Consider the following 18397-nt stretch of genomic DNA (forward strand, 5'->3'; position numbering starts at 1 on the left):
TCTGGTTCAATGTAAAGCTTTCCGCTACTGATACAGCAACGGACAGTTGACACAGATGCGAGGGGAGAGACAAGACCTGCTGATCGTAGCACCGCTGTGAGTAACTGGAATCATTCTAATTCTAATCATTTCATATATCAATCTCTCCTTGATAGAAGGATATCCGTCTTTTAGAAAGATTTCCTAATGAACCAACTATCAGCCCTTAATCAAGAGAGAGCCTACCTAATATTTGAGTATAAACTAAATATGGAGAAGTGTGAAGTCAAAGCGAAAACTAAAAGAAAGTAGTTCGTCCACGAGAAATGCAAAGGAATCTTGGAAGAACCGGCACTTCAGCAAATGTGCCTATCACCTCGACCAATTCCTCTACCCTTAAGCCTGATACAGACAGGTTCAATGGTTATAGCCGGGTAAGGTAAACCTAGTCCCTTTAGGGAGGCGGGGTCCATATAACATTCATGATACCTATGAACAGGGAGAGGAGAGAATCTTGAAACTGGAGCTACAAGCTGCATTAGCCGGGAAGGGATGTTGTCTGAGGACTCCAATCCGGAGGGAACTCAACTGATACGCGGCAAGCCCTTGAAAACAATAACTCGCCGATAAACGGAGTACAGACTGGAACAGACCAAACGGAATCCATCTAGTACAATTCTTCCCTCAGGACAGCCTATACTAAGATATTTACTAAAGGAATGAAAGAATGAGCACTGCCAGCTACAACGGATGCGTGACTTCTCCTTCCATTTCAAACAGTCAAAGGGATCTAGGGATGAAAGTGACTTGATAGATCCAATAAATCTTGGAAAAGAGAACTGGTTCATATGATGTTCTCTCCCCGAGATGCATTATACGATGAGACCGGTTAACTCTCAGAATGATTCTGTGTGCTGGGGCTTATAACAGAGATGGTAAATACTCAGTTCGGTCAGGATATTGGCTTATCAATCGGCTAACACACAAGGAGAAGCTCCGTGAGATGGACAACCTTTACTGAACCCGTTGAAGCATAAGATATGGAAGCTATGCACAGTTCAAAAAATCTGAGGTGGAAAACATTGAGTGGCTTGCTGTCTCCGATAGTCTCAAATCGAGAGGGATGAAGGTTGACTTCAAATGCCAGATTTGTGGTTCAGATCCAGAAACTATCAACCACATATTATTCACTTGCCCCATGAGATATGGGCGTTATCGAACTTCCCGTCCATGATAGGAGAGTATTCTTCTTCCTCTATCTACGCTAATTTTTATCACTTACTCATGGTCTATGAAGACAAATGCCTTTTGAGATAAGAAGTTCCCTTTGATTCTGTGGGTTTTGTGGAAGAATAGGAACAAAATGGTATTTGAAGGGGAAGGTGTATGAAGCTGATAAAGCGGTGGATAAGGTCATGGAAGACGCACGGCAATGGTTTATCGAGAGCTCTATCAACAACCCATGGCGGATGAGAAAATAGCCCAGTGGTGAAGCTCCTACGTTAGGCTTTGTGAAATGTAATGTTGGAGTAGCCTGGTCTAAAAAGAAACTACTTAGTGGTGCTTCTTGGGTGCTCCGTGACCACATGGGTAAGGTTTTGATGCATAGTCGACGAGCAATCAGATTTTTAGGCTAAAGTGCGGAGGGCTGTCGAGAGTATTCGAAGTTTACGATTCATGGGGGTGATCTTGTTGATGCTATTGAAATTGTTTCTGCGGTACGATCCCCTAGAGAGTGGCCAGCTCTACGGTTGGATACCTTGGACTTATTAACATCCCTTTCTGAGGTGACTAATTGGAGAAGAGAAGATCGAAGCTTCGGTGCTTTGGCTATAGCACGAAGTTCGGGATAATAGGAGTCTTATGTGGCACAAGGAAGCCCGACATGGCTAAAAAAACTTTGAGATGATGATCGACCCGGTGATATAGGGAGTATGGTTTCCAAGCGTCCTCGTGGTTGAGCATTCTTTCAACTCTGTGTTGGAGCGCTCTGTTTTCTTTTTGCTGGTTTTTGTACCTTCCCTTCGGAAACCAACTCCGATTGAATGCGGAATCCCGCTAGCCATTATTCGTATTCACTCCAAGATCAAGGAGGCATCTGTAAGCCATCTTAGCTAAGCGAAGAGCGGAAAGAAGGAATAAAGAAAGAGTACTCTCGCCATCAGAACGACTCTCAGCTTCAGCCATTCGAGTCAGAAGGGAGAGAGGGGGGTCGAAGCGCGATGCTTCTGATCTGCCGATTCCGAGGTCAGGGATGAAGATGGCTGTGGTGACTAGGCCTAGGGCAGCTAATCCAACTCTAATTGATACAAACCTTGACTCTCGCTATGGCAAGGAAGCTTTCAATCAACAGAAGCAACAACTACGCCTTAAACGGAGAATATAACTATTGCTCACTTAAGACCGATTTCAAGCAATCATCCAAGCAGAGATCTCGACTGAATTATGTTTTCCTTTTCTTATTGAATTACTATGGTTGGCTGCTTTCGGAGTCAATTTTTTGCTGTTGAATTGAATTCTGCTTCGGACACTCGAAACCCTAAGAATTGAATTCTGCTTTGGACACTTCCAACCCACTAGACAAAGAAGCTACAGGGGGATAGTATATGAAAGGTTCGCGCGAGCTCAAAAGTTCCATAGTCCCATAAGAACTCTTAGCTACTGAGATACGAGAAGAGATCAAGCTTACCGAAAAGCAATCTCCGGAAGCCCAGAAAGCAGCTATTTCCCGTATTCCCAGCCAAAAGGGCATTCTCTTGAAGAAAGACCGTAGAGTGAAGGCGATATATGATATAGCCAGGCCAGGAAGGCCCATGGAGGAAACATGAGAAGGTACAAAGACATTGCTGCTCAGTGAGACAATGTTGTCAATAGCAGCCAGAGCAGAGGACTTATTGATATATGGTGAAAGTTCGCCTTCTTGTGCCAACATCTCCCTACTAACTAGATTTCTAAATTCTGGCGCAAGTGGCTGCAAAGACTAGAAAGCCAATGAAGAAAATAGTTCAAATGAAATCCTATCCCGTAATGGTTGTCAACGAGAGAAGGCTTCAGGGTAGCTTCTGGAGTTCTTAGAGAAGGCTTACTTCAAGAGGTTCTTAAGAAGGAGTTTCAAACTGACTTTTAGGCACAGACGTGACTCTTCCACTTGTTGATGAGGAGAGGGATTTCTTACTCGACTAAAAGGAGAGGGTAGCAGAATACCATTAAGAGAAATATCCCATTAGTGCTGCTCTTTCCTAGGTCAAATACCTAACAACGAGAATCAGGAGGGAGCTTCTGGGTAGCATCCCTGTTTTCAAACCCATAGAACACATAAATCATATCTCTGAGTGAGCTTGAATCGGTATCAGACATCGTACATCTTAGCTGTGATAGCAAGAGACTTTATCGGCCTCTTTGGGCTTTCCGGAAGACGGTTGAGTGGAGAGAGATTTTGAAGGTGGAACTTTATGCAATCCGCCATACGGGGGAAATGGCTTCGCGAATGGGCATTCGGAACCTTTGGGTAGAGTCTGACTCATTATATGCAGTCAAGATGATTAACTCCAAGCCCCATAAGCGCGAAATATGCTGCTGAGCTTCACTGAAAATGCCAGAGCAGTTTGTTTTTTAGAGTCACACATTGTTGGAGGGAGAGCAATAGAGCCGCCGACTTGATTTCGGGATGTCGAGTTATGTCTTAATGTACCCAAGAAACCCCCCTTAGCCCTTAATTACATTATTAGAGAGGATATGCAGGAACTTCTTTATGTACGTGTATGAGATATTATGTACCATCTTTCTAATATTATTATGTATTATATAATATAAGACAAGAATAATATTTATTATTCTAATATATAGCTGCAAGACCAATACAGGATGCAAAAAAACAAAAGCCCTTCTTTCTCTGAGGAACGCCTAGATACATGGCTTACATACCCGGCTCAACATTCTTGGAAAACTAAAGAATCGAGGGTCCAGAAGAGAATTGGCCATTTAATCTTGTAAACTAATCGAGACCGAAATTGGAAAAAGAGATACGAACAGAGAGGAATAACCAATCGATGAAAGAACATGAAACCATTCTGTTTCAATAGAGGTACGAGAAACGGTTAGGGGCAATAAAGTAGGTGAAGTGGTTGGATTTTGCGAGCTGTTCCAACCACTGCTGGATGTGATTCCAAGAGCCGAACGAGAATGAATACCACACAGAAGAGTCAAGACCAGGCTCCCTAATGGAATGTTTAACCGATCCATTCCGGATTGACCGAATTGGTACGAAAGTTGTAACATGGGAAAACCACAGAAAACACGACTTATTTGAATAACCCGGTGACCCACCAATTGTAGAAGTAGGATCTTTGGCAAGCAATAAGTACTTAAATAATACAATTCGAGTGTACCATCTTCTTTCTCATTTCGAGGAAAAGGTGCGGGAGGAAAAGGAAACAACGGAGGGATCCGAATCGGACCTAAATGGGAATGACATGAAAAGTCTTTTTCAAAACCTAGCATTAAGGGCGTTACGACGATATACGAGAGGAATGGAGAAAAACTCGTGATTGGTGTGGAGGGGAAGATCAGTTTATGATATAGTTCAAGAAAAAGTCGTCTCATTTCCTTACTTCTTCTTTCTAATTCATTCACTTCAAGGCTGGTTCTGAACGCCGCGTAACATCATCTTCAACCAACCTCCACCGTACGTACCTTTCGGTGCAGCCACTAAAGTAAAGAATTGCTTATACACTAAACTGCTGCTTATATACGCTTACTAAAAGACTGACTTTCATTCATTAGGCCAGCATGAAACTAAGAAAGAGAGATGTGCCTAAGGCGGCATGCAAGCAAACTGTGCACACTAAGAGAAAAAGAGAGATGTTCACAATTACTACCACAAGAGCCCCCTATCCTATCTCTAAAGGGGCCCGGCACTTCGTTCGTACCTTCTTGGCTTAGGCTTCCAACTTCACTTACTTTATGGCCTTGCTAACTAGCTAGCAAAAGCTAAGCGCTTGAAAAGCGCGCTAAGAAAGGTTGCTTCTGTCGGCCTTTCTGTGCAACAGTCCACCAATAGCGGAAGAGAGGGGTACTGTACATACAAGACTCTTCCAGTTCTTACGTTAGCTTTTTCTTACCAGTCAAGTAGTACAACAGCTGTATCTTATAGCCCGGCGTGGCGGGTCTTTAATTCAGTAGATAGAAAAAATTATTAGTAATACGTAGATGAGTGAGTGAGTCCTCACTGACCTGAGCGATTTAGATCACCTAGCAGGCCTTTTTTTTTTATTTGGTAGGTAACATCGCCGAAGCCTATCATCTGATTTGACTACGAAGAAAGGAACTTGAGGTGAGGCGGCACCGTCTTGTGCAACGCAACCATGGTTGGCCCTCTATCATCTTCTATCTAGTAGACTTGGTAAAAGGACCCCGACTTATTTTCAGAATTAGAGTTCGACCACGGAAAAATGTATTGCGGAAAATTCCCCACTGCTGCCTCCCGTAGGAGTCTGGGTCCCTTCGCTCCACTATGACAGCTAAACCAAGTCAAAATCTTCATCTCTCTGTAAGAAAAAAATGGGTTCTACACCTAAATAGGTTAAGGTAGGGTATTTTTTAGAAAAAGCTACCTTAGCACAAGCGCTAAGCGATAATAATACTTTTCTGAACTTGACGTGAATCTTATCTTATGCCAGTCATCAAATTTCCAGATGGTGGTGCCCGAGTGTCAATATTTTTGCAGTCCATAGGGAATGCATTTCGAAAGCATCTTTTCGACGATAAAGGAGCTAATCTTTTAGGTGAGAAAGCTACAGAACAAGTCCTCAAACGAAGTGAGGGGAAGCAAGTGAAGAGAGCGGGTGAAGAGCACTTTCTGCACTTTTGAACTTAAAGAAGCCAGCGCTTCTCTTGATTAGTGAAATGATAAGGGCACTAGCACGAGATCACTGAAACCTCTCTACTACGGATATTAATCCTATCCTACCCGTCTTATAAGGGCTACGACCAGAATCGAAGTCAGAAAGAGAGGAAGAAATGGATATACATAGTCTATATCTTATTTTTCCCTAATCTTATTAGCCCAGCAAGGAAAGATATGGCAAAGAACAAGATAACAGTAAAGCCACTTATCTCTTTCATGAGCAAGGGCAGTTGGCGGGGAAGCAAGAAGAAATCCAAGTGGCCAGCTGAAGTGGAATTGGATTATTAAATCCGGCTTATTGTTATTTCGAGCAATGTATAAGACAACTCTCCAATCGTGGGAAGACGCTGCAGTTCACCGAGAATGACGAGAGACCTACTCTCTCCCATCCCAGGAATCATTCAATAGAGAGAAGAAGGAGAACCGAAGATATCAAGCTTGGCTGCGCTGCCCGTCGCATCGGACTCCCAACGGTTAAGAGCGGGAACCATGATTAGCTTAATGCCTTTCGGCTATAGGACATTAGACTTCTACCGGTTACCGGGAAAAAGATTAGACTAGATCAAAGGACTAGATCGATCAGCAGCCGTAGCTGCAGTAGAAAAAGCAGTAGTTGGAGTTGGTACTTCAACCGGTTCTTTTACAGTCCCACCTTCATAAGGAAGAACTGCCTTGAAGGGTAAGGCAGGTCAAAAGAGTGGGCATCTTTACTACCTATGGCTAACTCAAAAAAATCTGAGAGGGGAAGTTGCTCTGCTCTGGATGCACCGGTCAGAACGGGGAAAGCTGCTCTTAGAGCTATCTCTTTCCGATCTAGGCAGATGGTTGAATCTAATGCGAGTAGCACTAGGCCTAGAGCGGAATATTAGGTAGTACGAGTTGCTATATTTTTCCATCCCCCTTCGGGAAGAAACTCTCTTTGACTTTTGAGAAGATAGACCCAAGTAGCCCTTGAATGATCATCCACTATGGTTCAAAAATATCGAAAACCTTCTGTTCTGTGGTTTCAACTGAAAAAGGGCCCCAAATGTCAATGTGAATCAGATCAAAAGGTTCATCACAAATGTTATTATGAGATTGAAAAGGTAAGTGTTTTTGTTTAGCCAAAGGACAGATTTTACAAATGGTCTGAGATTTTACAAATGGTCTGATTGACCTTTTTATTCTTATGAGTAGGGAATCAATCTGAAAGGATAGCAGTTTTAAGAAGAAGGATGGAGCAGAAAGATAGAAAGATCAGTTGCTGGAAATCAAATATGTAAATAGTCGAGTTATTGCATTCCTCTCACAAACTATCAATTTCATAAGAGAAGAAAGATCGTTTTTCGAAACTATCAATTTCATAAGAGAAGAAAGATCGTTTTTCGAAACTATCAATTTCATAAGAGAAGAAAGATCGTTTTTCGAAAAGAAAGAAGGTTTTGATTCGAGGCGGATCCCTTTTTTCTTTGCCTTTACGAGTAAGAAAGTGGTTACGCTCCGCTGGGGAGCCGGAACTGTAAATTCCTACTGTGGTTCGAGTCCACAAACCACTGAGAGCTCTGGCATCGGTTCAGGCTAAATCCTGAAGAAAGCTAGAAAGCGCTGTTTGATGAGCCTGCGTCCGATTTGTGAGTTGGTTAGGTAAAGGCTGACCAAGCCAATGATGCTTAGCTGCCCAGTCGTGCCGAGGAATTCCCATCCGACCAGAGGAGGGAAGAGAGTGACTAAGCAGCAGCTCCACTTGTCGCGTACTTCTTTAGCTGCACCGTCATCGCCGGCCGGACAAACCCTTCCAACAAATGGGGAGTGGGCCAAAGGAACACGACACATCCAGTGAAGAGATCCCGGACAGGGAAGTCAGAAGGTCTGCAAGCCTCGTCTTCGCCCCTGCTTTAGCTGCACTTGGTGCGTAAGAGGGAGACCCGGTCGCTCAGATACAGACAGCAGCTCATTTTACGCTTAAACACATCCCAGGGAATTACAGGAATACGGGCTCCGCCTAGCTACCTGATCCCATCATGAATAGGAATTACCAGCGAACCAAGAGAGATAGATTCAACAGAGGAGAAGGGGTGGCGTGCTTTAGCGACACCTTCAAGACATCCAGGAGTGATCTAGACGAGGTGGGACATGCCGGCTAGAGTACATGCTTCAACTGGAACATCGCTTCGCTACTCTTCCCTCCCTACCCCTACGGTCGTACACTCTGTTGATAGTTCGCCAATGGCTCACAACCAGACAATCATAGTATGTTCGTTCGTTCACTTCGTTCTCTCTCTCCCCTTCTCCCGTTAGCTTGTTCCCCTCCTCCCTTCCCAACCTTCCCAGCCCTTCCTCCAAGAGTAGTTACGCCTTTTCCGTCAGTGGAGAGAGCGAGCAACGACCTGTGAGCGACCGTAGCTCCCTCTGCAAGTGGTAAGGCGCAGTTCACCCCCTATCGAACGGAGGAAGATCGCTGTTGATGTCATGACTAACTTCTTGATTCTTTGATGAGAGAGGCGTGCGTGTGAAATGTCTGATTCATGGCTTGGTTAACGAGATGTCCCAACTGGTACTGGAGCACACCCGTCTGGTTCGTACCATCATTGGCTTGTTCATCCTTTACCTAAGCCTAATCTTCTTCTTCATAGCACACTCTGCTACAGCACACTACGCTTCTGTGCTGCTCAGTAGTGACTGCTAGGGAGTTAATCACACCAGGCGGGCTTGCTTCGCTAGAAAAGAATTCCACTAGTGTGTGCTGCTGAGAGTGAACTATGTTACTCGGAACAATATCTGAAAGGAAGCTTAAGGAAAGGCCTTAGTATTCTTTCTTCAAAGGCGTTCCCTGAACAACTACAGCTCGATAGAGACAACTCGGAAACTAGCACTGAAAAAGGGCATACTATCAATATGATCAATATGATATTACCTCGGTGTGCTAATCAAAGGTAAAGAACTGAATACCTAGATTTCTCTTATCCTTCCTTAGGTCCTCATGAATTAGAATAAAGTAAGGGAGCACACCGATCGAAACCTGTTTACTTTCGAAAGTTGACCCGCCACCTACTACTTGTAGTCAACCAAAATTGCTTCGCTAGGAGTGTGCTATTAAAAGCTGTTGATCGGCCTATGGCACTTTACTAAACCTAGGAGAGGAGAACTGCTACTATCTATTGCATGGGTGCCTGCGTGTAAGAGGTGTAAGAGAAAGAAAGAAATTTCCGTCAACAGGATGAATCCCAGCGAAAAGAAGGCGGAAAGCCTATGAAAGGTGGAAAGCCCTAGCGGAGCAATCTTAAAGATGGAAAGCTCTTAAAGGTGGAAAGCCAGCACAAGCACACTACTGTGAAAGCTAAGAGTACTTCTATATTAGGAATTTTGCTAGTGGCGGATACGTACTATCTTCTTTATATTGACATTCTGCTACCCGGGAATCCAGTTCGTAAAACTCGGAGATATCAAACGGAAGTAAAAAAAAGCAGAGAAGGATTAAGACTAACCACTTTTTCGACATCCCTTCATGAAGCGCAGCAACATTTCGGAAGACTGCTAAAAGCGAGAAGTCCTGACCTTCGTTACTAGAGCACAGAAAAAGCAACAGTGTGCTGTACAGAGAACTTGCTTCGATAGGAAAAGAAAAGCTGTATTTCTAAGCTGGGAATGTTGGGTAAGAGTCCGCCTATTACCTCTAAAAAGTGGAGGAGGTGAGATCCCTGTTGGAGTCAACTTTTGAATTTACCGGCTTTGGAGAAACCTTTTCAGTTGCTTAGTGCGAATCCCACGTTTCGAGGGTGGGTAAGGTCTCAGTACCTCGGATATAGCACAGAAAGGCCTATAGCATCCAATACCACTTTTCAGGTTACTTCCTTGTGAGCTTGTCAGACAAAGTAGGCGACGGTGTGCTGCACTACATCTCCTCAGCAGTTGATCGGTCAGGTTCCTTGCCTTGCTTAACCCAGCTCGAGTATTATTCGAAACGAGGAATATCCTTACTCTAGAAGCTCAGAGTTAAGAGTTAAGGGAAGGTGTTAGCTAAGGAATTAGGTCTTCCTCTTCGAAAGGAGAACTCTAGTCTACCGTGGTGGGTAGTAGCTACTCCCAGTACATCTATCATCCGTGACATCCATGGCAACTACTACTTTTCATTGCTGTGCTGTTTAATCGATCGAACAAAACTCCTAAGGTAGAGATCTTAAGAAGAGGACGAGCTCAACTCCCGATTGTTCAAGCTTAGATACCTCTTTGATTTGGGATTGACGAAACAGTATAAACCTTTCTAATAGGCCTATTTTGTGCGTTTAATCACCTTTCTTTCATCTCTGAGCCAGCTATCCTTTCAGAATAGGGCTTTCCGCTTTCTTTTAAGGTGAGGAATCTTAGGAGTTCAGCTTTTTCGATTAAACGAAGAATTCTGTCATTTCAGATGGGATTCCAAAGCAAGGCTAGTTATCTATGTTAGCTTCATTCCTGTGAAGTTGGTTTCTAGTTTTGATCTTTGAGTTGGCAGTAACATGACTAGCAGCATAGTACGCACACACGAAAGTCAAGGGATTGTCTGGCCCTGCTACCTACCCAACATGAGCACACTCCGAAATTAGAGTAGCTATCTATTTCATAAGAGACCTCTTGCAGATTGAAGCATGATTGGGCTCTCCGCTTCTCTTCAGATGGAACTTCGCCATGTCCATGTCCCTCGAGTACTGTTCCTAGAGTATAGTAGAGTACGGATCGATTGAACTGGTTTCTGTCGTACCCCTAACGGTACAGTTATGACCTAATGCGGGGTCTCTCTCAGGCAGAAGATCAACCGATGTACGATGTTGGACCTAATGAGAGGTCCTTCTCTGTCAGGGTTTATAGGTCAACTGGTTGCTTCGCTAGAGTAGGACCTAACCCATGTACTGTGAGTGTTGATTAGTCACCCTGATATCGAGTGAGCATTCGGGGGTGTAGACTTCACACTTTAACAGGTCATCTGTCTTTCGAAGTTTTCTGTAACACAGAGATGTAGTTGCAAGGCAAAGGTCAACTAGCTTGCTTCGCTAGGTTGCTTCGCTAGGGACTTAAGGAGAAGTGATTTTCTGTAGCACAGAGATGACTTTAGTAAGTTGCAAGGCGAAGGCCTCAACGATTGTGGTTAATCTATCTTGGTATCTTTGTGATGAGGTATGGCTTATCTGTGCTGGGGTGTGCTTGGGAGTCAAATGCTAGGGTCATGCGAAAAGTCCTATTTCCAATTCCGATCTCATATCTAAGGAACGGGAGTTCTTAACAGAAGAAAGGCCATAGACTCCGTTTGGTACGTATCTGATATGTGACAAATCCTAAATCTGCAAGGTATCTTATCTCTCTCAGTTATTAATATGGTGCTGGACTAGCGAAGCAACCCTTTTGAAGAAGGAATCTTAGGAGTTCTGCAGCATATGGATGGCTTAAAGGAAGAAATCAGACATCTGAGATAAGCAGGGCTGTTGTCTAATCTGAGGAATGCATACGAATCCTATAGTAAGTTCACGGGTAATTCTCCGCTTAGTTCAGTAATCTCCTGAAAGTTGGGTGAGCTATTCTGTTTTCCGAGGTACCAACACTTTCAACCACTTTATTTCCGAGGTCCTAAACCTTAAACCAGTTTTTAAACGCGATTAAACGCAGATCAGCGACATCCGTTTTCCAAGGACTAGCGAAGCAACCGTAAATCTGATACTTTGCTATAGTTTGCTACTTTTTCTGGGTATCGAGGAAGTATTCGAAGTCTGCCTTGGTTCAGCACACTATTCCGCGCATCTCCCACTCGCTTACTGGCAGAAGGTCTGCAAGCCTAGCCCCTTCTCTTTATCGAGGGCAACTCATGCTTATAGGGCACTCCCGGGATGGAACCAGCGATAATTACTTCCACTCAAAGGGATCGGATTATGAACCACTCCTAGCTGCTTTCTTTCAAACCTTTCCATCTGAAGTTGATTCTATAGGTGCAGTTGCAGTTCTAGCTCTTTCTTTAGTTGCTGGAGATGTAATACGACTAGCATCAAGCCTTCCTTCTTCAGTAATAGTTCCAGTGGAGGAAGAAGAAGAGCAGATCGCTTTAGACTGCCTCCCTTACTAAACAAGATAGGCTCGCTTCATCTGAGCCGTCGCCCCTTTCAATAGGTGTAGGCATCGGGCCGATTCTCCTTTGCCTATCTTCCTGCTCTGCCAGTATACCTCCTTGCAAACCTCCCTTCCCTTAGCTTTCAATCTGTCTTGTGCCACTCCAGCTTTCACTCAAGCCATTCTTTGAACATACTTTATAGGGGCGACCTTCACTCTTCTTCTCGCTTCCTAACCCTAAAAGCTCACTTCTTTTGGTGTTGCTCCACGATCTTAAAGTGGAACTACGAGATAAATAAGCGGCGGGCTGATCTGACCTGCGCGTCTGCCTTCCTTTCGTCACTACGACTTGGTTTCGAAAGAAGGAATGAGCGCTAGCCTAGCTAACTAGCATACCTTTCCTTGCCTCTTGCTCCGTAAAATGCTATCACATTTTGATTCCAATCATCTCATCTTTGTCCCGTTGAGAAGTTTAGTGGATGAACACTAGAATTGAGTTGCATGAAATACCTGGCAATTCTTGAGATAGGGCTCATCAGACTTTCTTAGTGAGAGTCCCAGTGGTACAGACTATGTCAAAGCTGATCTTTGAAGTACGATCGGAGGAGATACCCGGCAGTGAAAGCTTTCCTCTCCTTTTAGTCGAGTTACGTCAGTACCTCTCGCAATAAATGCTCGAGTTCCCTCTTTTAAAAGAGTAATAAATTACCTTGGACCCTATCCTCTCTGATAGATGATCTTGCTTGGGCCACTGAAGAAGAAGAATATTGAGGAATTGGACTTAGCATTCTATCTAATGCTTTGATCCATCTAAGCCCATTGACAAGCAGGAAGAGGAGAGGGGGCTTTTGGGATAATTATGATACTGAGCCCAATGGAAAAGCCCACGCCCGAGTCCAAAATGGAATTACTGGGGAAACGAATCCAAGAAAGCCCAAAAACAAAAGTGTGGAGAAGGGGACTTATTGTACTGAAAAAGTGATTGTGCTCATTTACTCTATACGCGTCTTAGTGGACTGACAGAGTGAGCTGGAAAGGTTCCGTCTTTCCGGGGAAATTCAAGAGAGCTAGCTTCGGTGCTCACCAAAGGACGGAGCTGTCGAGTAAGGATTGGCCGAAGTCAGTTACCTGGGAATCAGCCAATAAAAAATAGACAAATAAAAGCGTGATCTGAGTAGGCAGAGCTAAATAGTGCACGTAGGGTAAACGAGGACTCTGGTCAGCTTTGAGCTGTCGAGTAAGGAGTGACGGGCCTTTGGAAACCCGAGAAAAGCGGGGGAGTACTCTATACAGTGCGTTCTATTATTGCCTCTTATTCCCGAGGGAGTGGTCGTAATTAAGCCGCGTGGCAATACCCGCCAAAAAGGACTCTTTGATTTTGAGGGGCGGGGCCTTTATCCAGGGGAGAATTCTTCAGCGCACTAAAATCTAGTTAAGGGGGTTCCATATTCATGAAAAGCCGGGGTTGAACCATGTTACGGAACTAAGACAAGAATTATGACTAATAAGAAAGGGTTTAGGGCCTGCCTATAAATAGAAGCTTCTTTCAGTCTCTATTTGGCAAAGAGGGCACTTAGAAGTCGGCAAGAAAGTGAGTAGACATGGATATCGCGAACAGACTGGCGAGCATTCAACAAGAAATACAAACCGTGGAAAACGAAAAGCTCCAATGTGAGCAAATGCTTGGTCTGTTCTGGGAGCATCCGCCTGCTCTCGATCCGGAGGTCGTGGGCAGAAGGATGCAACTTTTACGGGACCGCATTCGCGGTCTGAAACACAGGATTTCTTTTCTCCTGAAGGAGCAGGAAGGCCTAATAATACAGGCTGTCACCCACGGTCGCCGGGGAGACTAGAATAGAAGAGTCCGCCAACTTCCTATATCGCTAAAATGGAAAATAAGGAGTCCGTCGACCCAAAGTCTTGTATGCTTGCTCTATGTCTTTGGTTTATGTACTATGTTCTTAGTTTCCTTTTTAATGGTGTGTGGCTGGTCTACGGTGTGTGTAGGCTTCCTATTTTATGTATGCTTGTAATGCTTCTGCTTTGTCAAATATTCCTTTGAATATCCGGTCTTCATCTTCCTTAGATTAGATGCTACTTCCTTCGTCTAACGCACTGCCCCACAGATAATCAAAGTCTGTAATAGCGGACGATTCTATCAAACCCTAAAGTAGAAGAAAAAGTAGAAGCTACGAAACCATAAAGCTTCCCTCCTGTTTGAAACAGAAAGCATTGATATCATTGGACACTAAAGGGTCAAACTTTGCTTTGTGCTGTTCACATAGTCGACTGGGAAACGGAAAATCTCATTAATCTTAGTATTACAGACTTTTTACGAAGCGAGAGGAAAAGACGGCAAAGTCTTAACTAAACCCTGAAAGCCTAAAAAAACGAACTTCCTTCAATGCCTTCTCATTAGTATCTGCTGTGTCGCTAAGCATTCTTTCCATCCGCTAATGGACCTCTTGATGCTCGACCAGCCATCAACCGCATCTGACTTTGATCCATAAGTAGATTCAATAGGAGGGTACCATCTCGCTTCTCTTTCCTTGTACGTTCCAGCTCGCTTCGTCTGCTTCAGAGTGGGAAAAGAAGAAGGTAGAAAACCGAGGTGAGCAAAAGGCTCTTTCTTCTTAATACGCTTAGATAGTTCATTGACTTACGCTTAGATTAGATAGTTCATTGACTACGAGACTGGAATCTGATGCTTCTTTATGGTCCGATCCTAAAAGCAAGAGAAGTTTAGGTAGGAGTACGTCGCTTCTTTCTTTTTCATATCTGCTGTCCCAGCTGAGTTCCGCTATCAACTAATTATAGTCGCATAGCAAGCGATGTAATAAATCACTGAGATCTTTTGAATTTCAAGTAAATCATAGATAAAGCATTAAGTAGGAGCGGTAGCTTTCTGCTTCGGTTGGCGCGTTGCAGTAATGAAGAAAAGAATGAGATTGGTTCGGTCTTAAGTCTTTGGGTGAATCAATTTAGGTATCGAAGTTTTAGTTATTGCCATCCCTTGCTTGGCAGCAGTGGGCTTGGTAGTAGCATAGGTGGGTCCTCGGGCAGTTTTTTCAGGGCGTAGGGATCACTGTCTCACTGTGGTACCCGAAAACTTTCTATGCCCACATTTCATAGTTTGAAAGCGCTCTTTAGTGACTTTGTTTGAAAGCGCTCTTTAGTGACTTTCATGTCTTCTGCTACTTTGACTTTAGGAAGATTCAGACAGTCTTTTATGCCCTCTTTTAGGTTTGTTTTTTCCTTCCCCCAATTCTAGGATGCGTAGTAGCTCTAGTAAGTCCGTAGCTGGATCTGGCAGGATGCGGAGTTTGAGCTGCGGGGTGAGGGATGGGATAGACATAGCCATCTCTCCCTTCTCCGGCTCTTCTCTTATGGTCTCTAATGATGGCTTATCCACTACTACTTGCTTCCTTCCCTTTATCCTTCCTCACAACAACTTGCTCCTCTTCCTTATCATCTCTCACAACTGCCTCAATCAGTTTCCCTTTCTTCCCAGGTGCGCTTGATTGGGAAGAAAGATCTGGGGTGGGGAATCTATCAACTTGCAGCAGCCCCAGTCTTCCTTCTCCTTTGAGCACCGGCTTTTAATGGGTATGAAAGAACTAGATGGGAGGCCTTTTCCGGGTAAGAGAAATAGTAGTGAGAGGTAGTGAAAGCCCTTTCGTCCTTTATAACTAGTACATTTTATCGTGTAGATAACAGAGGCAAGCAGGACAGACGATCAATCCCTCTTCTAGTAATGGCACCACTCTTCTTAGGTTAGAACCCATTCCCATTGGCTTCCTACAGGTATAGTGAGATGTACAGGAAGACGGAGACCTTTTGAATTATAGACGACTAGTAGTGCGAAGCAATTCCATCCGATTTTCGAGAAAGAAAAGAGTGAGTTAGCTTATTTTTACGTCGGATGAAAGAGATAATTCTAACTAGCCGGAGACAGAGATATAGAAAGTTTGCAGTGCGGTATCGCCCATGACCTTCTGCGAGAGTGAGATAGAAAGCTGGAAGGTTGGATTGAATCGGATTATCCATTGAGCTAGTCCGTTTTCCTAGTAATGTAAAAAAATAACAAAAGATTCCCGACCAAGTATGATCTTATATAATAATAATTCTAGCATTACTCGCAAGAGTGAGTTCACAATGCGGCTTGTCTGCGAACTTGTGGTGCAAAGATCAAGAAGGTAGAGAGAAAGTCGATGAAAACTGCGGTCACAAGTTCTCACAGAAAGGATCGGAACACAACAGTAGTAGACTTAATAGGACCAACCCACCTCATCAATCTACGTATAACACATCTGAGAGAGTGAAAGGGGTTCCTCCAGGCAGGCTGAAAAGAAAAGGAAAAGGGACAGGTGTACACCAAAGCGCTGCGCTCCTGCTGAAAAGAAATGAAAGGAATTCTTTTCAAAAATGGGATAGACTACTCTGATAGGTCCGATTCCAGTTGGATAGCCAGATGGGTCCCAGTGGAAAAAGTTTCATCCTAGCTCGACTCCAACTCCAACCTCTAGATCTAACTTCTAAAGCTACTAGCTACGTTCAGGGGCGAAGATCCTTAGTGAACTCTTTATTCATTCAATTCAACAAGGCGCTCGGGGGGACGAAAGGAGAGCCAATGGCGAAACCAAAGAGAGAGGCGGCCTGGTGGGGACACCACGATACGATAGGGGATAAGGGCGAAGTTAAGTAAGGGCTCCTCGGATAATCTATATAATCTATCAATAGAAGTCTCTTCACCACATGATGATACCCATGCTCGAAGGGGAACCTTCAAAGCAGGATTTGAGTTCTATAGCTATACAACTCTGGGGAATCGGCGTGCAGGAGCGTACTGCAGAACTATGACCCATACAGTGGAAGCTCTGGTCCCGCTTATAGATATGGGCACAGCTTTCTTCTCTGTAGAGATTTTCATTGATCGTAGCTAATTAGGCGGAAAAACCGAAGAAGCAGAAGAAGTAGCTGCTACCGCGAATAAGGATCTGGGTTGGCTTCTTCTTTTTCTGAGTCTTAAGTAAGAAAAGAACCATTAGTTGGTCGCTGGTCTTATGGTAATGGTGACTATCTGCTTCGTTTCCAATGCGTAGTAGTTCTCAAGTGTAGGAGGTGCTTTTAGCTTTGGAAAGAGTACGCGTGCCCGTATAGGTGGCATGCCAGTATAGTATAGTTGTCTTTCTGGTAATAGTTTTAGTTGCAGTTATGCTCCGTGGTGACAACCTTTGAGTTGATGGTATGGGTATTGGAAGTGTTAATAGTTTGGTGATTGTATTGCTAGATCTATTCTTCCTATACCTAATTCTCTAGTCATAGATGTATTGTTGCGAATGCGCCTCAGTCTCCAGTGTTTTAGGAAGGAGCGAAGTTCCCAATGTGAGAGGCACGGAGTGAGGAACCCCTGTCCCACTCCAAGCTAAGCCTGCTGAGCAAGATGCATTGCGATTTCCTCTTCTGTGGACGCACTGGAATATGATCCGGGACTAATTCCTGAGACATCGATCAGGTCAGAGATCTTAGGAGTAGATGCCGGGGGGAGAAGGAATTCTACGACTGATTGAGCCAACAAATCCTAGCTAGAATCTAATCTGGAAAGAACTTGGAACTCTCAACCATAGCTTTGATTTGCTTTTCTTATTGGCAGAAGTCAAGGCGATTTGAATCTCAAAGAGGCCGATAGGACCAGTATCGGACGAGATATTGACAAAAGGAAAATCATTCCATTCTTGTCCCTTCTTGGATTTGAAAACGAAAAGTACGTTCGGGCAGAAGTCTTGTATGAGTTAGCCACTGCTTCAAGCAGAAAATGGAATTTTCCTTGTTGAAAACAAGAGATTTCAAGAGGAGTTAGATAAGGAAACGGAGACTTTACCTGTAAGTCAGTATATTGACAGTGCCCCAAGACAATCTGAAGCACTGACTGGAATCAATCAGCAGCTGAATGCAAGGATTACTTCAATAAACAATTGAAACCAACAAGACCTTTTCTTTTCCATCAGGAGACCATTCAAAGCCTGAAAGAAGAAGGTTGACTCGGCAATCTCAATTTCGTATGAGAAGAAGGTTGACTCGGCAATCTCAATTTCGTATGAGTGATGGTTGACTCATGAAAGTGCAATGGAAGGGTGAAAGCCGATGAACGCCTTTCAGTCGAGTTTGTTTCACAACCTCTCCTTTTCAGTCGAGTCACTGGGGTTCCTCTCGCAACGAGTGCTCGAGTATGTTAGTGTTCAGTATATCATGTTAGTGTTCAGTATAGCCGGGATTGTAGTTCAATCGGTCAGAGCACCGCCCTGTCAAGGCGGAAGCTGCGGGTTCGAGCCCCGTCATTCCCGACCTAGGATCTGATGTATCGATCAATTAATCTCTCATCAGTTACGAAATATATAGCTATAAAAAAAAAAAAGCTAGAAATAGAATTCAACTTAGTTTCTCAGTCTCTAGGAATTCCTA

At 44.0% G+C, this 18397-nt stretch overlaps 1 protein-coding gene and 1 non-coding gene across 2 annotated transcripts; one reads left to right on the top strand and one right to left on the bottom strand.

Annotated features, from left to right (window-relative positions):
- Positions 1-3960: 3960 nt before the first annotated feature.
- ccmB (cytochrome c biogenesis protein ccmB) lies at positions 3961-4581 on the bottom strand. The gene has a single exon. It carries the CDS (start codon positions 4579-4581, stop codon positions 3961-3963), a length of 621 nt encoding a protein of 206 aa, YP_006665984.1.
- A 13624-nt stretch (positions 4582-18205) lies between these two features.
- Positions 18206-18279, top strand: trnD. Its single transcript has one exon. It is a non-coding gene; the product is annotated as a tRNA-Asp (tRNA).
- Positions 18280-18397: the final 118 nt, after the last annotated feature.

Source organism: Raphanus sativus, mitochondrion (genome assembly GCF_000801105.2).
Source record: "Raphanus sativus mitochondrion, complete genome".
Lineage (NCBI taxonomy): Eukaryota > Viridiplantae > Streptophyta > Magnoliopsida > Brassicales > Brassicaceae > Raphanus > Raphanus sativus.